At 42.0% G+C, this 27,237-nt stretch overlaps 1 protein-coding gene across 6 annotated transcripts in view; it reads right to left on the bottom strand.

Annotated features, from left to right (window-relative positions):
* Window positions 1-27,237, bottom strand: part of TTLL6 (tubulin tyrosine ligase like 6) — a 157,863-nt gene that overhangs the window by 41,542 nt on the left and 89,084 nt on the right. For all 6 annotated transcript variants that reach the window (XR_004536897.1, XM_033919652.1, XM_033919653.1 and 3 more), the window contains exons 10-13: window positions 21,559-21,784; window positions 19,993-20,174; window positions 17,797-17,985; window positions 973-1,156 (exon numbers count right to left, since the gene is read on the bottom strand). Coding sequence is in view for 5 of the 6 variants with exons in the window: in XM_033919652.1 (XP_033775543.1) it covers window positions 973-1,156; window positions 17,797-17,985; window positions 19,993-20,174; window positions 21,559-21,784 (781 nt within the window). In the remaining variant the exon portion in view is untranslated. The remainder of the gene's footprint in view (window positions 1-972; window positions 1,157-17,796; window positions 17,986-19,992; window positions 20,175-21,558; window positions 21,785-27,237) is intronic.

Raw genomic sequence — 27,237 nt, 5'->3', positions numbered from 1 at the left:
TTCCCAACCCTGTCCTGGAGGACCACCAGGCCAATCGGGTTTTCAGGCTAGCCGTAATGAATATGCATGAAGCAGATTTGCATGCCTGTCACTTCCATTATATGCAAATCTCTCTCATGCATATTCATTAGGGCTAGCCTGAAAACCCGATTGGCCTGGTGGTCCTCCAGGACAGGGTTGGGGACCACTGATCTAGGGAAAACCAACAGAGACATATATATATATATATATACTTTTTCTGAGAGTAAATTTCCCTTTCAAATAAATGTGTATAGTTTTGAAAAATGGAGAGCTATGCATATTTTTTATCCATATCCCAGAAAGAGCTTCACCCATGGAGAGGATGGCTTTCAAACAGACTGTGCTAAATGGACATTTACATATTTAAGCATTTAAGTCATTTAAGAAAATGGAGGGTTAACTGACTTTGATCATCTCTCTATTTCTGTGACAGTCACATGTTCTTGATTCTGTATCACTGAATTTTAATTCTGTTTTTATTATTGTTTTAATTACTAATTACATTTCATGTTTGTTTTTATTGTCATTAACAACATGACCCTTGATGTAGGCTCAGTAGACACAGTGACCATGTTGGGTCACTGTGATACAAATGAATAAAAACTTTCTCCAGTTTTTAAGGATATTGAGTCTTTTTCAGTCCTTTGATTGGATTACTTTGGAACTCCATTTTTTTGTCTTGTTTGAGTTAACTGAATTGCAAAAGACCACAAGGGGCCACAGTGGAATTTGAATTGCACCCTTCTTGTTCTCAGCCCACTACTCTAACCATTAGCCCACTCCTCCTCTTTTCCCCTTGTAGGGGGTGATTTTATAATAAGATATCTAGGTGACATTTCTCAAAAGTTAAAGCAACCACCTTATATTCTTAAACAAAATAAAAGTCAAAATAGCAAACAAGCAAATAAAGTTTGCAGGTTCTTCTCTGTAGCAGAATCCTGGGGATTGTACCTTTTTGTCTGGATTCCTGATGCTAATGTAAGTTTTACGAGCTGGAGGCCTTTTCACCAACTTGCGGACTACTGCCTTTTCCCCAGCAGACTCTCCTTGCAGATTATCCTTGATCTCCTTTCGTTTTTTCCCAGTAGGTACATCCCGCTGTTCTTGCTTCAGACGAAGATCCTCTAGCTGCTGCCTGTCAAAATAGGTTCAGCTTCTTAATCAAGGATAAAAATGTTCATAGACTTGAAAATTCTAGGGGGTTTTCCTGGTTCTGGATGTTATAGTAATACCACTGTATCAGACTTGCTTTAGATGGAATACCCAGTGCAGTAGAAGAGATTCCTTAAATGAATGCCCACAAAACAACTGCTGGGAAGACATTTCAAAATATATATTTTTTCTTCTGCTGGCATCAATGGCCATGGACTATACTGATATCACTAGTGAAGAGTGCCTTTGGATATCTTACGTGCCAGTTATTCTTTTGTTACAATAGTTCCACAATTAAGAACACTGTTTCCAGCAATCTTTCAGTGGTGTTCTATCAAAATTAAGGGAAAGGTATCAGAAAAGCATCATAATATTCAAGAAAGCAAAGTGGCTTACTTGTACCAGGAATTCTCTGCAGGATGTAAGTCCTTACTGATGGGGTGATGTCACCCAATGGTGCCCCAGTGGTGAATAGAGTAAGTAGCTCTTGAAGTTTATGGAATCTTCCAGCACAATCATCAGTCCACACACAGCTGTTGGACTGTAAGAAACAAAAGCTCCTAGGAGAGGTAGGCAGGTACTGTAAGGAATATATCCTACTTATGCTCAGAGAACACCTGTACAGGTAAGTAACTATACTTTCCTCAAAGACAAGCAAGATATGAAGTTTTCACTGATGGAAATCTCTAGCTATAGGTTGCCTTTAACTAATGAAGAGAAATGGGTAAAAAAATGAACTAACAGCCAAGAAATTACTTTTGTTGGCAACAGGTCTTTTTCATTTTTCTTAATAAAGGCAACCTGATATGTTTACTGTCAAAGTCATCAGATCGACTGCTGGTCATCCCCAATGCTCCACAATGCATTGAAAGGCTGCCTGGGACAATTCATAATTCTGCCAACTGAGATACATGTGCCACAGAGATTGCCAGCAGATGGATCTCCATCCAATGGAACAACAACTGGGCCTCCAGTTTTAATGGAGTACTGAATATGAGTAAGTTCACTCAAATACATCTACAACATCCACCCAATCTATTTTCTACAGCAAACTAACCAAAATGAGTTGGTCTCTCGTAACAATTCTCTGCCTACTGATCAGCACCAGAAAAACCAAAGCCTACTTCACCTCTCCCAACAGTAGATCAACTAACCCCTCAGAACATACAGTTCCATCTTGGAGTCACCCTATGATAAACTGCGCTGACCACATATAATGGATAATCCCAGTGCTGGATGGACCATCCAGACACTGAAAACCACGCCACAAGCACAACCCAGACAACTTATTAAGAATCTCAACCACTTACACTAATGAAGTTATGCTCACCTCAATCCCATTTGGATATGTTAATGCGAGATCAGTTATCAACAAGACTGAAATTATAAAATATCTGTTTGATGAATTACAACCCGGCTTTCTATTCTTAACTGAAACATGGATACCAATGCAAGTTGAACCCAGATTACAACTACTCTGCCAAATAGATTACAAAATCACCAACCTATTGAGAACTGGGCACAGGTGTGGCACTCTGGCAATACTGCACAAATCATCTTTGCATATCAAAATCATGGAATCTTTAACGCTCACTTCATTAGAACTACTAGTGGTAGAGTTAAACCAACTCTTACCAATGCCCCATCTGTTGTATACAATTCTACATCCCTCCTGGAAAGTGGCTAGAAGCTGAATCACATTTGTCAGACAATATCTTAAGAACCATAGTACAATATGACTCCACTTTCATCAAAGGAGATCTCAACCTCCACCTAGACTCAACCTCAAACTCTCAAACCTGAAATTCCTCAATCTCTTAAATGAGCTAGATCTCAAACCCTTGTTTCAATACTCCACATAAGAAAAGGACCATCAGTTGGATCTATTCATCTCCTCCATTTCAGCAAAATGCACAAGCTACCTAGAATTTAATTCCCGATCCAAAGTACCTTGATCAGATCATCTACTACTAGAATTCACCATATTCTGGAAAAAGATATCAATAACCAAACCGACCCACCAAGTAGCCTCTTATTATAGAAACAAAACAGCCCCTGAATCATACTGAAGTGAAACAGATAATTAATTACTATTCCTCCCCATCCCTGACTAAAACTTCCTAGACCATTGGAAAACAACCAGTAAACAAATCCTAAATAAAGTAGCCCCACTCAAATGCAGCAAAAGAATCCAAAGATCATCAGAGAAGTGGTTTGACTTAGCACTTATGTCCCTAAAAAGAGCTTGCCGACAAGCTGAGTACTACTGGAGTAAACACCCCTCCCCAGAAAACAAGACTAAGTGGCGCCAGAAAATCCTAGAATATAAAACTCTACAGATGTAAAAGAAGAAAAAGTACACTTCCCCCTCCGTATTCGTAGTGGTTAGGGGCAGAGCCGGCCCGCAAATATTTAAAAACCGTGAATAATATTTGGGCCGGTTCTGCCCCTAACCCCCGCTCCTGCTCCGAATACCTGCTAGACCACCAGGTAAGGCTTAAGGGGGGCTTACAGGGCTTAAAATAGCCTGAAAAAAATGAAAATGCATTTTTTGGTTTAAACCACAAATAATCGAATCCGTAGATACGGAATTCGCGAATACGGAGAGGGAATTGTACTACTTTAAACAGATCAGCACAAAGATAATCTTAAAATCAACAAACTGGTCTCAATATTAGATAACCTAACTAAGACGAACAAGATCACAAATGGCGACAACCCCTGTATTCCAACAGCCTTAGAACTAGCTAACTATTTTAAAACAAAGATTCAATCCACATGAGACCAGCTACTCCTCTCCCCCCACCTCCCCACCAGTCCAGCTAGATCCACTGAAACAAAATGACACATAATGGCTCTCCTAAAATACTCCACAGCATACTGCAGCCTCAACACTTGCCCAGCTTACTTGAATCAAAGCAGCCACCTCAACCACCATATATTCCAATGGCTCTATTATCACCTAAAAATTGGAATTATCTTAATGCCCATTCTCAAGAAAAACAAAACTCATTCCCTCTGATGTGACAATTATTGGCCAATAGCTTCCATCCCCTTATTAATCAAAATGATGTGCCATTTGCCATCTATGTTTCTATGATATGTTGCAGAACAACTTGACCGCTACTTACAATGCTTCAATATCCTCTACCCGTCACAATTCAGGAAAAATCACAACACTGAGAAGGTGGTTGCAGCATTAGTAACACAAGGCAAAGAACTAGTAAGCAAGGGTCACAGTACAATCATAATCCAATTTGACCTAAGCAATACATTTGACCTAGTAGATTAAATCTCTGAGATCTTAATTGATTTCGGATTTAGCGGCCCAATTCTCTCCTGGTTCTAAGGCTTCCTAACAACTCGGCACTATGCTGTACATAAGGATGGTGTACTTTCTAACTGCTGGCACCCTCCCAGTGGGGTCCCCTAAGGATCCCCACTTTTACCATCAGTGTTCAATCTTCTAATGCAATCCATGGGAGCCAACCTACATCTCGCATGAATAAAACATTTCATCTATGCAGATGACATAACGATCAAGCTACATGTAACGGCTGCATTAGTCAACACCCTCACCACTGTCAAAAATGGGTCCACATCATAGAAAACTGGACCTCAACCCACTGCCTAAAACTAAATAAGAACAAAACCAAATTCCTTTAGCTAGGACCCTAAACTGACCCATGCTACACTCCAAGGATTACAGTAGATGACACAAACTTTCCATTAGACTTACAATCCCGAATCTTAGGAATAGAAATTGACCACCTATCCATGAAGAGACACATACAATCAATAATAACTATCTTTCTTTGTGATAAGAAAGCTAAGTCCCATCAGAAAATACTTCAAAACAGAGGCTTTCCAAATTTTTGTGCAATCTCTAATCCTATCTCGACTAGACTACTATAATATAACACTAGTTCTTTGCTCTAAAACACTGTTATCGTGTCTACTAGTTCAAAATGCAGCGGTTTATGGAAATTGGAAAACCTATAGCCCTACTATATGAAACTACATTGGCTGCCCATAACCACAAGGATCAAGTTTAAATTAGGCATCCCTGCTTTTAAGATCCTGACAGGGAATGCCCCCGACTACCTAACAGAGTTGGCCACCCTACTCCAGTGTGGCTCCTACAGATATTCCACCAGAATCTTTTCTACTTAAAATTCCCAGTATACAACAATATAAATTCTACCAGGCAAATGACCTTATCCATCCAATATCAATTAGCAAAATTCTGGAACCAACTACCACTATCTCATGTTCAGTAAACTCTTTTATTTTATTTATAAGTTTAATGATAATTTACAAGCATAATATTTGATAAAGAAACATGGAATAAACATCTTATAGGAAATCTCGAGATACTTTCCTCACAAGTAGAGAAAAGAAAGCAACAAATAAACCTCCTTAGATCTCTATAATCAGAAGGGGGCCGTTAATTACACAGAATAAATAATCATTTAAAGAAAAGCAAAAAAACGGAGCCTCTTTTGAGTTCAAATTCTTAATTCTCTCCTTAGTTGACTCTGTTCTTCTTATGATCTTCTTCATATCTAAGAAGGTTCTCAAGTGTTGTGGTTCAAAGAATACATATTTCAGACACAGATACTTTGCAACACATTTACAAGGGTAAGCTAGCAAGAACATAGCCCCTAAGGTTCTAGACTCTTCCCTCATAACCAGAAATAATTTCCTTTTATCCTGTGTAGATTTTGTTACATCAGGGTATATCCAGATTTTTTGACCATAAAAAGGTAATAGTGAATTATGAAAAAATTGTTTCAAAAGCAATTAATTTTCAAATACAAATGACACCAGTAATATAGATCTATCAGTTATTGTTGACATAGATTCTTCCAATATAGCAGATAAGTCCTGTAAGATATTTCCATTCATTTGAGACTGAGCCACATTCTCTTTTTTCTGAAGGTTTCTTTCTTGAGGAAACAGGCAAATAACATACTTTGTTCTTAGGTGGAATATTAGATGAAGAAAACTTCAAAATCTCAACTAAGTATTTTTTAAATTAATCTACCGGAGTCATTGCCACTATTTTGGAAAAATTCAGAACTCTTTGGTTCAATCTTCAATTAAAGTTTTCAATCCATTCAAATTTTTTGATATGTTATTATCCTTCATAAGAGATGAGGCCAATTCCTTGAGTTGTTAAATGTCTTCTTCAGTTTGTTCACAATGTCTCTGGTGAGACCTCATTTAGAATATTGTGTACAATTCTGGAGACTGCACTTTTAAAAGATATAAACAGGATGGAGTTAGTCCAGAGGAAGGCTACTAAAATGGTTGATGGTCTACGACAGAGGGGAGATATGATAGAGACATTTAAATACCTATGTGGCATAAATACACATGAGATAAGTCTCTTGCAACTGAAAGGAAACTCCAGAGCAAGAGGGCATAAAATAAGGTTAGGAGGTGATATTCTCAGGAGTAATCTAAGGAAATACTTTTTTTTAACCAAACGGGAGGTTGATGTGTGGAACAGTTTCCCAGTAGAGGTGGAAGAGACAATGACTATGTCTGAATTCAAGAAAGCATGGGACAGGCACATGGGATCTTTTAGGGAGATAGTGGATGCTTTGGATGGGCAGACTGGATGGGCCATTTGGCCTTTATCTGCTATCATGTTTTTATCTTTCTATGTTTCAGTGGATAAACATACTTCCTTGATGCCCCATTCATGTACTTCTGGAGGCTTGGTCAAAGATAGATGTAGAGAGGAAATCATAGAACAGTGGTCCTTTAATCATAAAACAGTGGTCCTTTAACTAAGCCTCTGCTTCTTATCCTTCTCTCTACATAAATTATCTCCCTTGTAGGGAACATCATCAATTTGTTCTTGCACATCAAATCTCAGGCCAAGGCTTGTAGCTATGAAAGCTTGCAGATGCAGATAACTACTATTTTCTCTAAAACATCAACGGTCAAATGGACTATGTATTTTTCACACTGCTTCCCTTTGGCTAGTAGTGATCTAAGGTTGTTTGGTTTGTTTTGAGGGAGAAATTGTGACAGACCTATATACTCTCATATTCTCATTACATACCCAGAATGTGGCACTTCATCCCCCCATCCATTAGATCACTAGACAGTCTTTGGAACTTCAGAAAAGCAGTGAAAACCTTCCCAGCTCCTTGAAGACCCACGTCTACACCCCAGAAGGATGGAATCCCAAAGACACCACCTAATATACCACACGGAATCTCGCTAAAACTCGCATGCCACCGCAAATATAACCTGAATTACTACCACATTCTCTGTCAACAAAGATGAACCCACCTGCAAAGAAAAGCTACTTCACTTCCTAGTATATCTACACTGAAAATGCTGCAATTTAAACCACCCTATATCCACAAAGTCTGTATTTGTAAGTCTGCATGTTATGTCTATACTGTAATTGCTGTAATCTAAACCCCTTTGTCCATGCTATAAATGCTGTAAAGTTTCTCTCACTAAAATTTGCCCTACCCATACTATGAATATACTCCTGTAACCCGTTCTGGGCTCCTTTGGGAGGACGGGCTAAATAAATGACTAAATAAATAAATAAATAAATACTGCACCATATACTTGTTCTATTGGTCACTCTCTCCTCAAAAATGGATTTCCTGTCCTATTAACCCTCTTTCTTCCTCCCCTCTTAAAGTCAATCAATTTGTACCTTTGCTTAATCTTTGTAAACCGCATAGAACTTCACGGTATTGCGGTATATAAGCTGTTATTATTATTATTATACCGGATCATAAAGTGCTGGAAAGAAGCTAAGTGGGAAGTGAGCATAGTTGTATTAAACCTTTCTCTTGGGGAGATCCAGGGTATGGGGTTCCTTTCTCAGGGTTCCCCTTTAAGCTGTCTTTGAGAGCTGATTCCATTAGCACCAACTGATGTGGCAATGGTTGTTTTTTTTTAATTCCAGGAACATTCTGGGCTCTCTTTATAGAGATTAATATTCAGCCATGTGGTCAGTATATTAATGTGAAACATCTAAGAAGTTTTCAAAACTATGCATTATTAATGACACTACCTATTTAGGTAGTGCCATTGAAAAAGAAATTAGGTTCTTACCTTGATAATATCTTTTCCAATAGATAGGAATGGTATACTGAACGTTAGGGTACTCCATCCATTCTCACTAGCATATTGCAAAAATATGTCAATTACAGATTTTGAAACCTCCGCCTTCTCCTAGGAGTCTGCTGTCCCCTTCAGTTTGTTCCAAAGCATGCAAGAGCTTTAAGGAGGGACACAGGGAACTCCCTGAAACCAAGGTTCTGATCTGCTTATATAATGTTTTAACAGTCAATAATGAAACTGTAATGTATAAATGAACGGACATTACCATTGAATAGTAAAACATAAAATCAGCTTGAACATTAGTGAAGCTCAATTATCTCTTTAGATTCTATTTACAAACTGATTCTGAACCCATAGTCCAACTGGCAGAGAGGTCTTAGCTATGAAGACCATGAAGCATAAGGCAGGAACAGGCACATCAGAAAGTGGTCTATTAATAGTGTTTATTATAAATTTTTGTACACTTGATGAAAGTTTAAAAATGAATAAAGAATTAAAAATAAATAAATAAATAAATAAATTATCAGGCAGGGATGGGGAGTGATGGCTCACCATACCATTCCTATCTACTGGAAAATATGTTACCAAGGTAAGAACCTAATCTCTTTTTCTACTGCAATAGGAAAAGTTTGCTGAAACTTAGGGACGTACCTAAGTAGTCCCTGAATTCCCAGGTGGACAAGAGAAGCCTGCTTTCACTATTGAGGATCCAAAAGCAGAATCTTGCGCTGCCACATCCACCCTATAGAATTTAGTGAAAGTGTGTAGGGAAGACCATGTTGCAGATCTACATATCTCTTCCGGAAGTATCGACCTCAATTCTATCTAAGAGGAGGCTATAACTTTGATCAAATGTGCTTTCAACAACACTGGCAGTTGTTTGTTGCAGACAACATAGGTGGAGAAGAATGCTGTCCTAATCCACTGGGAAATGGTGGCCTTGGAGGCTGGTCTGCCTCGGGTTGACTATATGGTTAGGACAAAGAGATGGTCTGATAGCCAAAACTCATTAGTCACTTCCAGGTAACGCCTTGCCCTTCTTCTTAGAACCCATAGGGTGAAAGGCTGGTAGCCTTATTTCCCCCTTCCCCTTTGCTTTTTAACATCTACCTGGCAGTCTAACAACTTTAGAAATAAAATTTTACAGTTACACTGATACCTATAGTGATTTCTATTCCCTCTCTACCATCTCAGTCAATGCAGTTCATTATCTTCTGTAATTTTTACTGTTGAACAATGGAAGAAGGAGTTCAAGTTGAAACTTAATTCAAACAAAATGAAATTCTTTCTTGCAACTCCATCTGATAAGATTAAAGAAGGGACTCTGAAACTGAATAGAATTTTTATATCCAATTAACTCTACTATTAAAATCCTAGGGGTACATTTGGATCAAAGTTTGTCATTGGACATCCAGATTGACACTACGGCCCAGATTCAGTATAAGGCGCCCATTCTCAGAAGCCGCCTAAGTGGCTTTTGAGAATCGCACACAGGTGCCCTATACAGAATCGCCCTAAGCTACCTAACCACCACTCTAACCAGTTCCCATGTTACAGGCACCGGTTAGAGAATTGCGTTGCCGCTGAAATGATGGTGGCAAGGGTCATGGCTGCAACAGGTTCCCATTATCAAGGTGACTCATGGTCTTGTACCAGGTTATCTAGTGAATCAATTTGTTTTGTAGATTTCTAGATGTTCATCACAAAATTTTACCTTGTTTGCTTTCTCCTCTGTATAAAATTGTTTATACAATAGATATTTTCATAGATTATTATTGTCTTTTCAGGCTGCCATTTGGGATAAGGATTTTAGAAATCTGATAGCAAGTTCAATTTCCTATCAGCATTTCAGGAAATTGTTGAAAACCTATTTGAGAAATTTCTAAAAGCCTGATTTTGTATTTCACTGTTTGTTCAGTTTTATTTTATTATGTAAACCACATAGAACTGCAAGGTTTTGCGGTATATTAATAAATTATTATGTTATGTTTTGTTGATATGAAATATCACAGTGGAGATTTCAAGAAATGTTGGTGTGCAGTTTACTCAATATGATAAAGTCTGTGCGACGGCTTGACATGCACGTGTTTTGGCCTAAATGGCCTGCCTCAGGAGCGTATAAAATACATAAGTGTAAAAATAACACACAAAAGATATTAAAAATATACAACTGTAAAAGCATACAACATTAAAAAAGTGTTACAAAGATCCACGATTGTCAAATAAAACACTAAAACTGAACATGTGAAAAAATACGTAAAAGAAAACGTCAGCTGCCTTTGTGCCATGAATAAGTGTATAGCAACCACCAAAAAACATGCACAAAAATTAAAAAAAATACAAAACATCAACAAACATTGTTAAATAATAATATAATTTTAATTAAACAAATAAAAAGAAAAGGAAATAAATGAAATTTGTATCCTTAATTTAAAAAACTGAATAAGATATATGCAAAGCACATCTGTACAAGACACGACTATGCTATTCATTCAAAATTAAACTCAAGCATTGACCATTCATAAGAACATAAGAACATAAGAAGTTGCCTCCACTGGGTCAGACCAGAGGTCCATCCTGCCCAGTGGTCCGCTCCCGCGGCGGCCCATCAGGTCCGCGACCTGTGAAGTGGTTTCTGACCATTTCTTTAACCTACCTCAAGTTCTATCTGTACCCCTCTATCCCCTTTTCCTTCAGGAACCTATCCAAACCCTCCTTGAACCTCTGTACAGATTTCTGGCCTATCACATCCTCCGGAAGCGCGTTCCATGTGTCCACCACCCTCTGGGTAAAAAAGAACTTCCTAGCATTTGTTCTAAACCTATCCCCCTTCAATTTCTCCGAGTGACCCCTAGTGTTTGTGGCTCCCCTCAGTTTGAAGAATCTGTCCCTATTCACTTTCTCTATGCCCTTTAGGATTTTGAAGGTTTCTATCATGTCCCCTCTAAGTCTCCTTTTCTCCAGGGAGAACAGCCCCAGCATTTTTAACCTGTCAGCGTATGAAAAATTTTCCATACCTTTTATCAGTTTAGTCGCTCTCCTCTGCACTCCCTCTAGTACCGCCATGTCCTTCTTTAGGTACGGCGACCAGTATTGAACACAGTACTCTAGGTGCGGGCGCACCATTGCGCGATACAGCGGCATGATGACTTCCTTCGTCCTGGTTGTGATACCTTTTTTGATGATGCCCAGCATTCTGTTTGCCTTCTTTGAGGCTGTCGCACACTGCACCGATGGTTTCAGTGATGTGTCGACCATCACCCCCAGGTCCCTCTCAAGGTTACTCACCCCTAGAAGTGTTCCCTCCATTTTGTAGCTGAACATCGGGTTCTTTTTCCCTACATGCATGACCTTGCATTTCTCCACGTTAAAACTCATTTGCCACTGTCTCCATGAGACAGTCAAAAAGCTGAGGAGCCTTGGGGACAGCAGATGGCTGAGGCTTTTGTTGCTGTTTCTGCGGATGCTGCCTCTTAACAGGCTGATGGATGGCAGGAGCCTGTTTAGGTGGGAGACGCTGCTGGTAGATCAAGGGCGGGCGTGAAGGACGAGGAGGAGCTGGCTTGGGCTTCGGATGGAGAATTGATTGGAAAGACTTCTCGTGGTCCGACAGCTTCTTGGTCGCCGCCTCGATGGACTCATCAAAGAGGTCAGATCCAGCACATGGGACATTAGCCAGCCTGTCCTGGAGATTGGGGTCCATGTCGATTGTCCGTAGCCACGCAAGGCGTCGCATGGCCACCGAGCAAGCAGTAGCCCGAGCAGACAACTCGAAGGCATCGTAGGAGGACTGCATGAGCTGTAAACGAAGTTGGGACAACGAGGCCAGAACTTCTTGGAACTCAAAATGGGCTTGAGGATCCAAATAGGCCATGAACTTGGGAAGGACGGACAGGAAAAACTCAAAATATGTAATAAAATGAAAATTGTAGTTGAGAACTCTGGCTGTCATCATAGAGTTCTGGTAAATTTGCCTGACAAACCTGTCCATCGTCTTGCCCTCTCTGCCAGGTGGAACAGTGGCATAGACCTGGGAGGGGTGAGACCGCTTCAAGGAGGACTCTACCAAAAGGGATTGATGGGACAGATGGGCACTGTCAAACCCCTTATGATGAACCGTGCGGTATCGGGCATCCAATTTACCCGGAACAGCGGGGATGGAATAGGAAGTCTCTAGACAGCGGACAAAGGTCTGATCCAGCAGCTTATGAAGAGGAAGCTTGAGGGATTCAGCAGGAGGTTGAGGGAGATGCATCGTCTCGAGATACTCCTTGGAGAATTTGGACCCAATGTCTAGCTGAATGTCCAAATCTGCAGCCATCTGACGGAGAAAAGAAGAAAAGGACAACTGGTCAGCCAAAGCAGGGCCTCGAGAAGGACTCGAGGACGTCGAGGCCTCCTGATCCCATGAAGACGGGGATTAAACTGGAGAAAAAGACCCCACTCCGGCATCAGAGGAGGCGAAGTAGACGGTGGAGAAACTTGAAGGAAAGGCTGCTTCCGACGAAGCGAGGCATGCCTGGAGCAGTGCTTCGAAGAGTGCCTCGATCGATGATGCGAGCTGTGGAGACGCGTCCTGTGCTTCGAGTTTCATCAAGCAAGACTGCTTGTGAGGCATCCGCATCGGGGCTCTGTTGGATCACGTCACCGATTAGTGAGAATACCTGCCTGCTTGTCTTGGGATAATGAATTGCTATGCATCCTGCACTGCTCGACTTCTCAATGTGCACAGTTTATATGGCTGGGGTGGGGTGCATCAGTTACATATAGTAAATCGTCCTTAAAACCACACTATAAAGATCGTTAAAAGCATACAAAGTAATCGCTTATATAGAGCTCTAATAAATCGCAAACAGAATAGAAAGTGCCGATTACCCTATCTATTAATGAACCGGATTAAAACCAAACATAACCAGCAGGTTAATAAAACATTTACTGTAAATAAATGTAATACATATAAAGCTTAAAAACAAACCTATTAATAAAAACGACATCTTGTTGAGAACCGGGCTGAATGGCTTTGTGAAACAACATGGGGAACACTCAGAAACAGTGCTACATAAAAAAGTAGAAGGGCACGAAGTAAAACATGAAGCGTAGGGTTGAAGAACATTCATATGCATGCTGCTGAATAGAGGGGTACCAAGCGTGACATAGAAGAATTAAAGAAACAGACAAAACTTAGTGCATTCTGAGTTTGTGACATACATTGTAATAGCTCTGAATGTGCTACAATGGTTTGTACGAAATGTATAAAGCAAGCCATTCACTGAAAAATGCTTCACACCTGATTTCTACCCTCAAAAGTAAGACAAAATAAAAAAACTTACTTGGCAACGATACCATACTGGTATCTGCACACACAAACAGCTAAAAAGAAGGGCTCCATGTATGCAAATTTATTGTGTACTGCTGGCTAAGTGCGCGGAAAAACATGACATCAGCGAATTCCAAAACTTAATGAAGATCGAAATAGTGACATACACTGCAAGGGTTTTAAGTGCTAAACAATTACTGAAATATATATAAACTGATGTTAGTTACGTTTACTGTTCCTTCCTTCAGTGAAAGGAATCAGGTCTGTTTATGGCCGTTTGGGAGAGGATGGGCTGGGAAGGGCTTCAATGGCTGGGAGGGTATAGATGGGCTGGAGTCTGTTTTGACAGAGATTTTGGCAGTTGGAACCCAAGCACAGTAACAGGTAGAGCTTTGGATTCTTGCCCAGAAATAGCTAAGAAGGAAAAATTTAAAAAATTTAAATTGAATCAAGTTGGGCAGACTGGATGGACCATTCGGGTCTTTATTTGCTGTCATCTACTATGTTATTACTATATTAATATTTTCTAATTGTTACTTTTTAAAGTATTTTTTTAGTTACTGTTAACCAAGTCGAGCTCCTTTCTGGCTGAAGACCCGGTATATAAAGCTAAGTTTTAGTTTAATTTAGAATCAATAATAGAGAAGATAAAAATTTTAATGTATTGTTAAATGAGTATATCTGAATTAAAGCGGAAGAAAAATAGAAACAGCTAATTAAACCTAGGAACCTACAATGATGAACTAACATTAGTAAATGAAGGATCAAAGTAAATTAAAAAATGACACTTGTTACAAAAAACAGCTTTAGGTAGGTGTTTGTGTATATAACACAGTTGATTTAAGCCCGGGGCATTTCAATAATGGCTCACAGAACAAAATGAACCCTGCTAACTAGTAAAAAGATTGGGGATAGCTATGGATATTGCTTATGAAAATCAAAAACGGATGGTCCAAGCAAAATAAAAATTAGAAAAAGTTAGAAAGAAAAAAATGAGAGAAAATAGCAGCATGCAGAATGTATACGTGAATAAACTGTATATGGCATGTACGAGACCATATTGAAATGTGTGAATAAAATTGTGTTGAGAAACTCATAGAAAAAGGCAAAATTGGGATTATGTATACTGAACCTATATCGATGAATTTTAGTGACAAGTGTGACCTATACAAGCATAGTATGCTGAACCACATATGAATAATACATTTAATGTAATGTACCTACATAAATGATATGATCATTAAAGATTGGAAAATGCATATACTATTAAACTGTAAAGCTATAAAAAAGCATTCAAGCCCATTGGCATAATGGCATTAAAATTATAAATATAATGTTGTTCTTCCTTCAATAGGGCAGAATCCAGATTTCCACCTCTACAATTCTTTTTCAAAACCTTAAGGACAAAAAAACTTGATATCTTCAATATTGTGTTTCTTTTGATACCAGTGGTTCACGATTGGCGCTGTTTCAACATTCCTGCTTAGGCAGCTTCTGTGTTCAATGATCTGTGTTTTGACCATGCATTTGGTCTTTCCTATGTACCATAGGTTGCATGGACATATAATGGCATATATAACAAAATTAGTATTGCATTCACTGTAATCTCTCAGAAGCATGTCCATACCTGTTAAATTGTGTGACCGTCATGCTATGTTTGCACACTGAACACTTTCCACAAGGTATATGTCCAACCGGGTTTGGCTTACTCCAACCTTGTTCTGGTAGCACAGATGGGACCAGGATTTCTTTAAGGTTTTTGGGTCTTGAGTATGCAATAGTTGGTTTCATGTTTTGAAAGTATGTGTGAGTTTGTAGAATGTGCCAGTTTCTTTTCACTGCTTGTTGTATATCATGGGACAAATGCGAAAATCTCAAAGTGCAAACTATATCTGGTGCCGATTTCATTGTTCTGGGAAGAAGCAGGTCTTTCCTATTCTTGGCCTTCATCAGACATCTCTTCACACATTGTACTGGATAGCCTCCGTAAACAAAATTCCTTGCCATTGACGGAGCTTTTTGGTCAAATTCAGTTACATCTGTGCATAATCTACGGAGCCTAAGAAACTGAGAATATGGTAAATTACGTTTTAAACTCTAGTTATGAAAACTAGTGTAATGCAAGTTAAATATTTCTGTCGGTTTCTTTCTTATATATTGATGTCTTTAGACTGTACCTAGTTTTGGCTATCTTGATATCCAAAAACTTTCCATCATATTGCATTTTAAATTTAAGATTCCTATCACAGGAGTTCTAATCTAATCTTCAGGTTTATATACCAGGTCTTAAGGGACTCAACCCGGTTAACAAACTTTAAGTAATAATACAATGGTAGTAAAAAGTGATGAAATTACAGAAGAAGAAATTCCCTATGAGGCATCTTCGTTCAGCTATCCGTTAGAAATTTCTTAAATAGATATGTTTTTAAACTTTTTTTAAAGTAGATCAAAGATGAAGAAGTTCTAATAATCGAGGGAAGATCGTTCCAGACTTTCACCATAATATATGCCAAAGCATGTGAAAATTGCCCAAGGTTAGAATCCCTCTAAAGAAGGAAATTTGAATTTATGTAAGATTCTAGTAGACTGAAGACGATGTGAGTTGAAAGCAAGAGGAAACATTTTTTTCACTGCAAGGTCGTGTTGGTTTGTAGTGTCACAAGATTTGGAGCAACGGTTTGATCGTTGTGTTTTAGAGCATATTTATCCAATTGATACCCAAAGACTCCTAAGACTCCTGATGCAGGCCGGGTGGCCGAAACATGATCATGTCGAATCATTGAGTTACTTTGGATGAATGAGTTATTTTGGATGAATAAAGACATTTGGATTTATCAGATGAGTTGAAAGACACTTTTTGTGCACCATTCCGATTGGACATTTCCACTTTTGCTCTTGCTTGTTTGATTTTTGTGGATTTGTTTCCCCTGTTTTAGTGTGCTCAACAATGGTATAACATGGTCAAATTGTTTTTGCCAAAAATCAGCTTGGCAGCCGTGTTCTGAATAAGCTGTAATCTCTTCATTGGGATCTTCGGGCTGCTGGTCCAACCTCCAGGATCCAACCTCAAGCCCTACAATCTCATTAAAAAAGGGGGGGGAGGGGAAGATGAAACACAGCCGGCATCATGAGCGCTTCGAAGGAATACTATTAGCACCTGAACAGCCTGTGCTTCAGCCCCTGACCATGAGAAAACACCAGAGGAACAGACCCTGAGCTATACTTATCTTCAGCAGGCTGGCTGAAACAGGTCCCAAAGGATACACTTGTCATGTGCAGATTTAAAATCTGCTCTTCTCTAAACAGGTAGAGTAAACCCTTATCAAAATGGATCTCTGATTTCATGAAAAAGATCACAACTAGAGAAAAAAACCACAAAACTATTGCAAAATAAAAAAGTAGTAAACCGAGCAGACACCTTTCATGCTCACCTACAGAAAGAGAAACTGAAGGGGTAGCAGATCCTGGCCCCGCCGTAACACAAAGGAAAACACGCAAAGAAACACAGCGACCCTGTAAAAAATAAAACACGAGCTGCAGTGAGAGATGGCACGAAGTAGAACTGAGTCTAGCACAGAGCGTCAAAATAGGACTTCTCACTCCACGGAAAACTGAGAACCAAGGAGATGCGCACCCTGCATCGGGTGGGAAGGCACTCGCGCATGTGCGGTGCGGCAGTCATGAACTTTCTAAAGTTCTTCAAGCAAGTCTGCTTGCGAAGCTGTCCGCATCCGGGCTCCGTGGATGATGTCACCCAGCTGCCTGCTTATCCTGGGATAAAGCATGTTACCTTACTACTATCCTGTGCTGTTTTATAAAGTGAGACATACTTATGAATAACTGGGGTTAACAGTAAAATAGCACATTTGAACAATGACCCACTTTGACAGCTATACTTCTTAATCCTGTAAATGTGCCTGCTATTATTTTCAGGAAATTTGTTGACTGTACTGCTCCACCATTACTTAAATTGGAAATGTATACAATTTTATTTCAATGGCATGTACTTCAATAGTTACCAAGGCATACTTGAGGAAACTATTAATGATGGATTTTTTTTCCAAACTAATTTTGGCAAAGATTGCAAACTTGGTTCATAAAAGCATTGAAAGTTGAATTAGCATTGCCTAATACTTTTACTCTTTTGGAACAGAAATGCTTGGAATAAAACGGATAAAAGATGATGCTCAAGCAGATCACACCTGGCACACTCCTCTCTTGCCCGGGATGCCACAGTCTCCTGAAACAAGGAGCCATTGTGTTTAAAGAACTTGTCATATTTGTCCGTCTTGGCTCCTGGGTAGATCCGACGATAGCCTCCCAGATGAAAGTTCTCATATTTCTCTGCTTCTTCCAGCCAAGCTGCCTGGCTGTTTTCTAACAGTTCTCGCCTGCAATCAAAAAAGCATGGAACTAATAGGAGGACAACAAGGCAATTTCAATAAGAATGTATCCTTCATTGCAAGAACTCTTGTGTTTAAAGCCCAAAAGTCCTAGTATTTGGCCTGGTTCATTTGAAAGACATCAGGAAATACACATTTAGGTACATGATCCAAGAAAAGGTTCACTAAAATATTCGAAGAAAAGTCTCAATACAGTATTCTGATCAGACTCAAGCACACACATAATTAAGAGAGTTGATCTTCTCATTATTGGCTCCAATGAATTGTGAAAGAACTTGGTCAGGTTCATAGGATCTGTACGAGCTCTCCCTTGGACACCAGCACTATCAGAGTCTTCTCTTGAAGGCAGGGACAGATCTGTGGCTCATGAAACAGGAGGACAACCCTGATAGCTCTTGAACATATCTGCACTATATCTTATGGCAGAGGTAGACTGACAGTGATCTGGGACCCCCCAATCTCCCATCCAAGAGATTTATTGATTCTGCATCTGTTACAATATTTCTAAAGTTCACATTAGATATAAGCCTAAAGAAGAAATGTACAAAATCATGAATGGGCTACCATTAAGATGTGTTATTTTACGAATAACTCATACAGTGTTGCCACAGGTCCCACTTTATGCAAAGAGATCTAGGAGCATTGGTATCAATATGGGCTACCATTAATATGTATTATAATACCACTAACACGCTATTTTAGTACAGGTCCCAATTTATGTAATAAGACCTACTTACTAATAACTGGGGTTAAAAGTAAAATAAAATGTCTCCACCAGGGGTGTAACTACCACTGAGTGAACCTGGCAAAATGCCCAGGGCTGCCCAAAGGTTGGGGCCACCTGCAGTGGTGAATCCCCTCCCTCCCTTCGTTTCTCTCTTAATCACCCAACCCCCCTGCAGGTCCAAGATCTCATTGACCCCTCCAATCCCCAGGCAGCCAGGTATCTCTCTTACCCACTCCTTCCCCATCTTCAAAATGTCGGTGGGTCCCCAGCAGAGGCAACAATAGAACTAGGCCACCTCTGCCCAACCCCATCTGGGCCTTTCCTGTACTACATCCTGCCTCTATGATGTAACTTCCTGTAGGTGGGTTGTGGCACAGATAAAGGCAGCCTATTTTAATAATAGCCTCTGCCAACAATTAACATGTGTTTTGAGGACCGTGAATGAGGCACTGATCAGAAAGTAAGGCAACGACAGCTCAGGCCTGTCAGCAAATTTTGGCCGCAATTGTGGCACAACGAGGTTAGAGAATCAGTTGGCGATTATAAAGAATCGCTCGGAGGGCTAATTTTAATATTAATGACCTCATTGTATTACATTTGCATGGCAGTATCAGAGATTGCTAGAAAACTTGGAAAAGAGCCAGTTAAGACGTTTTAATAAAATCCGCCGCTACAATACATGCACGCTAAAACGTCTGGTACCGGTTAGCAAGCTCGTTAAAGGCAGATTTTAAAATTGAGAATCTGCACCTTTATTCTTGCTTCTTTTCTCTACCTTGTTGTTCTCTTTCTCTCTGATATCATATTTTAAACAATATTCTTACCTGTTCTTTAGTACATGAAGCAGCCCTAATAGGGTTACCATATTTGAAGAAATAGAAACCCAGACGCATGGCCCCTGTCCCATTTTACCCAAAGCCCTGTCCTATTCCGCCTCCATCCCCATCCCCCCAAAACTGCATCTCATTTTTCTGACCTCCAGCTGCATCTGAAGGGCCTCCAGCACGTGCGGATGCGCACATGCTCAATGAAGACTCTCCAGACGTGGTTGGAGCTGCTGGGTTTTGGAAATGTCCATCCAGGAATCCAGACAGTCCTCTAAAAATAGGACATGTCCGGGTTTTCCCAGACGTCTGGTAACCCCACCTCATAATCCACCACAGGAATCACTGTTCTTTCTATTGCCATTCTAATTAACAGAGGGCCACAACATCTGAGGCCTATATCTTGATGCTACAATGAATTTAGTTATTCTGAGGCGATTGTACCTGGCTTCACGTGGTGGGTGGCGCTGGAACAGGCGCTCCTTGACCCTTCGTTTGTCCTCGTCTAACATTTTTTTCTTGTCACAGGCCCGGAGGTTGATCAGATTGAAAGTATCAAAGAGCAAGGCATCCTTCACTTCTCGGTCTAAATCAGAATCTGTGGTGAAACTTGGGGAATGATTCACCTGCCATTATAGAGTTAGGAATAGTTCAAAAGTACTAAATAATAACATACTTGCATCTGCAGTTAACAGTACTTCTTCTGTGCTTTTTAATCTAATAATCTAAACAGTACATGCTGATACTGTAATCATTAAACCTTTTTTGGGGCATTCTGCCAACTGGTCCCTTGCCTGCTCCTGCACTTACAACTTCAAGTGTTTGCCAGATATAACTTCTATTTGTTTCAGACTTCTAGTCCTTCTAAGGGCTGCAAGATTCTTCATATTGTCTCTCTTTTTCTCCCACATCCCTACAAATTAGGCACAGCAATAACTGCCTGTGGCTAAGGGATACACTGAGTTCAAAAGATTCAATTCAAACCAAAGTGACCAATTCTAAGAATCTGGATAGTGTGACTGCAGAAAGAAGATCAGCCCCCGCCATGCATTACATACTTAATTGTCTTGAAATATTTTTAACACAGCAGTTCTAAAAAACCTTCATCTACCATGTTTCCCTGAAAATAAGACAGAATCACCTGGAGTGCTCCTTTTACTACATTTGCATGGCAGAGTCAGAGACTGCTGGGAAGCTCGGAAAAGGCCATTCTGAATCAGTCGGTAAAATTAGCGACCATGTTAAGGGCATGGTAACTTCTCCCCTGAGAGAAGAGGTTCTAGTACGAGCCTTGAGTTACACAGACTAAGGACAGTGGAGAAGACAAAAAGCACTGAAACTATAATGGAAGAGGTAAGAAGAAAACCAAGATAGAAGAGAATTCTGAAATCTATTTGATTGCAGTATGCCAAGGAGTAGAGAGTGATCAAAGGTAGTAGCAGCAGATATGTGAAAGCAGATGAAAGTTTCAGCGGGGTTAGAGAGAAGCTATTTTCCTCAAACAGATCAGAATAACAAACAAAAGAAATGTATAAACTTAAAAGAAAGGAAGGGTACTAGATCATCTGCTAGGAAACTTCCCCATAGGGACGTATTCCAAAGTCAAAAGCTCTTCTGCTAATCTGCTCAAAACATTTTCAACATAAAATAGGAAATTTTAACATCAGTTCTTTTGTGGAACAGGAACCACTGCAATTATCTCATGATCGAATCTAGATTTCTTAAACATGATGCGAGCCCATGAACAGGAAATACCTATTAGGCACTATGCTTTCCTTTGCACTTTGAGATCAATATAATTCTTATGCCCAGTATATATTTAATGTGAATAGATGCAGTGGTGGATACATATGCTGCTCTGGTGAAGTCCCCTTAAGAAGGTTCAATTAATACAATAATACTAAGCATTTTATGCTAAACTATGTACATAAATAATAGACAATAGAAACTTCTTTAGCCCTCACTTCAACATGCATTTATGAAATGAGTTATGAAAAATGTTCCTATTACCTCTAGAAGCCAAGGTTTGAGCTTCCTGTCCAAAAGGATATCAAATCCCAGAATCTCAAAGCAGGCATTGCCAGCCACGTGGTTTGGAAAGCAAGTACGATAATTGTGCTTCAGGATGGGGTGAGCTGAAATGAGGGCTTTGATAATGACATCTTCGATTTCTTCCCATACCTTGGATGACTCATAGCAATGTTGTTTGAACCAGGCCTTCAAAGTAGAGAGTTTTCTATTGAATTGAAGAAAACAATGTGGTTTACTTATAATCTAATTTTAAAATTTACCGTATATTCTGTACTTTTAGCCCCATAGGGAAATCCAGAGCAGTTTGCATCGTGAGGGAAATGTTATAGCAGGGCACCCAGTTTAAGCGGGCAAGTAGGTGCATACTTAGATGTTATGTTATGTTATAAAGACACATAAGTGCCTATGTAATAGTGTTAAAAGTGTTAGTACATGCTAATGCAATGGCACATTTTGGTATATATCTCTTCCCATAATTTAAAGTCTAGAGCAGTTTCTCAACTTCTTTAAGCAAAGTACCCCCTAAGTCTAACAAATACCAACCAAGTACCCCCGCCCAAGCTACGCCCCAGACCCCACACCATAATAATAGTACTAATTGTAACGCTATTTCTTCTGTCCATTTTTCATATACACACAATATAATCTTAATACATAATGGTAACCACAAAATTTTAAAAAACACAGAAAATGTTAATTATCATTTATATTCGGGGGGGAGGGGTTTCAAAGAGGTCAAGGCAGATGACTTTAAAATATCCAATCAGTAACAACTATAGAAAAATAGACAAATATAGACAGCAGATATAAAGTCACAAAACGGACACATTTTGATCACTAAACTGAAAATAAAATTATTTTTTCTACCTTTGTTGTCTGGTAGTTTCATGAGTCTCTGGTTCCATTTCCTTCTGACTGTGCATCCAATATTTCTTTCTTTCTGCCTCCTGCATGCTTCCTCTCCTCCGGACCCCATTCCCTTCCCCAATCAACATCTCTCTCTCTCTCTGTCCCTCCATGAGTCCAACTTTTCTTCCTCTCTCCTCCACCCCTATTGGCAACGTCTCCCTCTCTCTCTCTCACTGTCCATCTGTCTTGAGAGATCCAGACATCTCTCCCACCTCCTCTACTGCCACATCTAACATTTCACTCTCTCTCATCCCCCGGATCATGTGCAGTATTTTTCACCACTCATGGCCAACAGGGGCTGAGACATCACTCTCCGGAAGCTAAGATGTGACGACTGAGGAAGTCTGCCTGAACATTCTCCACCCGGCTAGGTGAGAGTCCAAGAGGTACAGAAGGTGTGACTCCGCCCAAAGGAAGAGCCGAGCTGCCTCCCACGCCACCTGTGCGCTCGTGGTGCCTCCCTGACGATTGACCGAAGTCACCGCTGTGGCCTGTCCGACAGAACTCAGTCTGACTAGCCCATTAAAAAGGGAGCAGAAGGCTAACAGCGCCAGATGGACGGCACTGGGCAACAACACATGGAACAACCAGGACGCCTCCTCCGTGGACCAGGTGCCTGAAGCCGAGCGGCCTAGACACTGATCCCCCCAAATGAGGAGACTAGCATCCATGAGAAGCACCGGCCACTGCGGTAGATCCAGACTCACCCCCTGAACCAGATGAGAAGTCTGGAGCCACCAACGAAGACCGCAGCGCGCCAAGCCTCGCAGAGGGACAGGGGCATCCAAACTGTGCCTCTGGGGCGACCACCTCTGGAGCAGAGCATACATAAGAGGACGCATGTGGGCCCGCGCTCACCTCACCACGTCCAGGGACGCCGCCATCGATCCCAAGACTTGGAGGAAATCCTGCGCCCAAGGACACCAGGATGCCATAAGGAGGCAAATCTGAGATTGCAAGTTGCTTACCCAGGCCGCTGGAAGGAAGACCTTCACCAAGGAGGTGTCGAACAGAACTCCAAGGTACTCCAGCCGCTGAGCTGGGACAAATCGACTCTTGGAAAGGTTGATCACCCTGCCCAGCGACTGGAGAAACTCCACCACCCGAGCCATAACCCGGGTGCTCTCCTGCAATGACTGCAACTGAACCAACCAGTCATCCTGGTAGGGGTGCACCAGAATGCCCTCCGACCGCAAGGCCCCTGCGACAACCACCATCACCGTGGTGAACGTCTGGGGAGACGTGGCCAGGCCAAAGGGAAGCGCACAGAACTGAAAGTGCTGACCCAAGATCGCAAAGCGAAGGAAGCACTGGTGAGAGGACCAAATGGAAACACACAAGTAGGCTTCCGTCGCAGTGAGAGAAGTCAGGAACTCCCTCGGCTGAACCGCCAGAAGGACAGACTGCAGTGTGTCCATGTGAAAAGAGGGAATTCTGAGAGCCCTGATGATCCCTGTTTAAATCGAGGAGGGGCCAAAAGGTCCCCTCCTTCCTGGGCATCACAAAGGAAATGGCATACCAGCCAGTGCCGCACTCCTGAGAGCACACTGGAACAACCACGTTGAGATCTAGCAAGTACTGAAGGGTCTGGCGAAAGGCTAGCATCTCCCATGCTGCCTGACACGGAGAGGTAAGATATTATCTGGCCAAGAGCGGCAAACTCCAGAGCATAACCGTCCCGCAGCACCCCCAGGACCCACTGACTGGCCCACTTGGGAAACAAGTAGCGCAGCCGGGCACCCACCGGAACCAAAGGGGCGCCAGCAAAGAGCCATCGGGCAAGACAGATAGCGGGGAAACCGGTGGGGGAACTCCCAGCCCCCCGACGGGCCCCCTGAAAGGACTGCATGTGCTGAGCCAACCGACCCCAGGGAAAAACCGGAAGCCTGGAAAGAAGCAGTCCGACGCTCAGGGCTAAACTTGGAAAATACCCGCAGATGCCCCCGGGCAGTGCCACCCCAACACGCCGGGTGGGCACGGTCCTCAGGCAGACGGGGCATCTCAGAGTCCGTCAGAGCCTGAACCAACTTATCTAACTCCTCTCCAAACAAAAACTACCCCCGAAAGGGAAATTTTTGGAAATTAAATTTTGGACGCAGCAACTGCCGACCAAGCGCGAAGCCACAAGGTACGGTGCGCAGCCACCAAAACCCCATACTTAGCCACAGGCCACACCAAGTCAGAAAGAGCATCCAAGAGGAACGAGGCAGCCATCTCAATCTTCACCACCTCCTGATCCACAAAGGACCAGACATCAGACTCACGATCCAGGACACGCTCAGACCACCGAAACACGGCGTGAGCCACCAGCCCCACACAAATAGCAACCTGGACCCCCAAGGCAGAGACATCAAGATTCTGCTTAAGAAGTGTCTCTAACGTACGCTCCTCAGAGACCCTAAGGGCAGAAACTGCCCACAACAGGTACGGTATGCCGCTTACCAATCACTGAGATCACCACGTCCACCACTGGCGAAAATAAGATAGCCTGATCCCCCTCCAGGATGGGATCCCAACGAGCCAGGGCGCGCGCAAACCGAAACGGCGCCCCCGGTGAAATTCACTGCGCCAGCACGATATCCCGAAAAATCCTGATCCACAGGAAAAGAGCGGGAAAACAGGACAGACCCCTTGAAGCAGAGGGGCCCCCATACGCGGGGTCTCCGGTGGCGCATCATCAAAAAAGCAGCACCCAGGAGACCTGCTAGATCAGGTCTAAAAGCGCATCCCTCTAAATAAAAAGCGCACCACGGACGCCTCTGCGCTGGAAGACGGGAAACCCGACGCCCCGCTGCCAGCGGCCGTCCCCTCTAGAGGATCCTGGAAGCCCGCCAAAGCAGCCAGGTCCTCAATCATGCCAAAATGCTCCTCCAACCACCAATCCACAATCCAAGCCCTCCCACGGGCGCATGGATGAGGGAGGAGGAAGAGGGGACGCCAACCGAAAAGAGGGAGGCAAAACCACAGGGGGTACAGAAGGAAAACCACCCCCGAAACCCCCTGGGCGCACGTGGGATCCCCAACTGTCTGCACAAAGAAAGAAATTAAATCGGGGGTAAAAATACCCCAGGGGTCCCCAGGGGGTCCCTGCCCCAGCAGGGGGTCCCTGCTGAAACCTGCCCCTGTGTTTGCAATACAGGGGGAAGGTCACCTGAGGTTGCAGACAAAATGGAGGGGCCAGACAGAGAAAATGGCGAAGTTCCCGCCAAAAATGCTCCCTCCATGGCCTGTTGCGGCTGAGAAGCCTGAACAGTCCCAGCCGCTAAAACAGGCAAGTTGGCATCAGCTGTCAAAAAATCAGCTGAGAGGGAATCCCTTGCAACCCGACCGTCGGTAGTTTAAGGAATCCCTCCGTGGGCGGTTGGGGAAGACCGGGCTTCCCCACTGCTCCCAGCCAACTCGCAAGGCACCATCGACAGGGAGCTCTGGGCGCCTGCAGCCGCTGCCGACGGAGCTCCACCACCTCACCTGCCCAAATCGCTGAGTTCAGGCCAGCTGCGAGTGCCTCGCGGCTGGACCAAATTGTGTCACACTCCCCTGGAGAAGGGCACAATTGATCCATACGCGACCTAGCTAGAAAAAAAGTGCCAGTTAGAAGAAAAATACAGTAAAATACAGTTATCTTAAAGGGAAACAACCCTTCAGACCAGCACTACCTCAGGATTTTTTTTTTTACATTACAGATTCCACAGGTTCTCGAAGCAGTATGCCTTGCTTGATTTAGGGGGCAAGGTTGACCACTAAGGCTCCTCTAAAAAAATGTGGGGAGGTGGAGGAAGTGTGGAGAGGGACCCCGCTCGAAACCCACCGGGTTTGACACCCCCGAGGTCGGACAGACCCCCAAACAGGGCCCGCCCAAGCTCCGTCCGGCTAAAAACAGGGACTAGAAACCCCCTAAACAAATTCCAACAGCCCTACCAAGGGAGATGGGTACAGCTCACTAAACACCTGCTGGAGACTGAAGTAGACTGATGAGAATAGAGAAGGGGATGTCTTATGTACTATCTCACAGTTTTGTTTTCAGTCTCCACCTGCTGGTCATGATTGGATATATACCCATTCATAAAGATTAACCTCTACTGGTCTGGAGAGTGCTAAAGAAGCTTTTTTTATATATATGTAATGAAAAAGAAAAGAAGAAAAAGAAAGGAATGTGACTAAAAAGTCAGAAAACCTTGAGAGCGGGATGTCAGAGAAAAATTTCAACAGGTGTTGAAATGCGACTTCATAGCTCCGCGGAAACTAAGAAACTGAGGGACCACGCGCCTACGTCGGGTGGGAAGGCACTCGTGCATGCACAGTGCGGGCTATCGCAAACTTTCTGAAGTCTTAAAGTGGCAATGCACTTTTGAAGTGTCCGTACCGGGGCTCCGTCGGTGACATCACCCACATGTGAGAATATGCTGCCTGCTTGTCCTGGGATAAATCTCTTATAGCCCAAAAGAACTACAGTCCCTCTTTATAATCAGTCCTATCAAGGCGATACTCTCTGTATCTGCCATAACATTTTATTCATCTTCCTTGAGAATAGTCCCATAAGACTAAAGAAATAAGCAGGCCTTTTAAACATTTTAAATAGAGAACTGTAGTAGGATTGGTGGGATATCAAATTTTAATGAACATAAGTCTTCTGGCAATATATTCCACATTACTGATACAGCATAAAAAAATTCAGCTTTCTAATTTTGTAATTTTAACCCCTTGAAACCTTAACGTAGTTCTAGAGAAGGTACATACAACTCTAGTAAT

This window comes from Geotrypetes seraphini, chromosome 14 (assembly GCF_902459505.1).
Source record: "Geotrypetes seraphini chromosome 14, aGeoSer1.1, whole genome shotgun sequence".
Taxonomy (NCBI): Eukaryota; Metazoa; Chordata; class Amphibia; order Gymnophiona; family Dermophiidae; genus Geotrypetes; species Geotrypetes seraphini.
The sequence above is the reverse complement of the archived record's forward strand: the minus strand, read 5'-3'. Positions and strand labels throughout refer to the sequence as shown.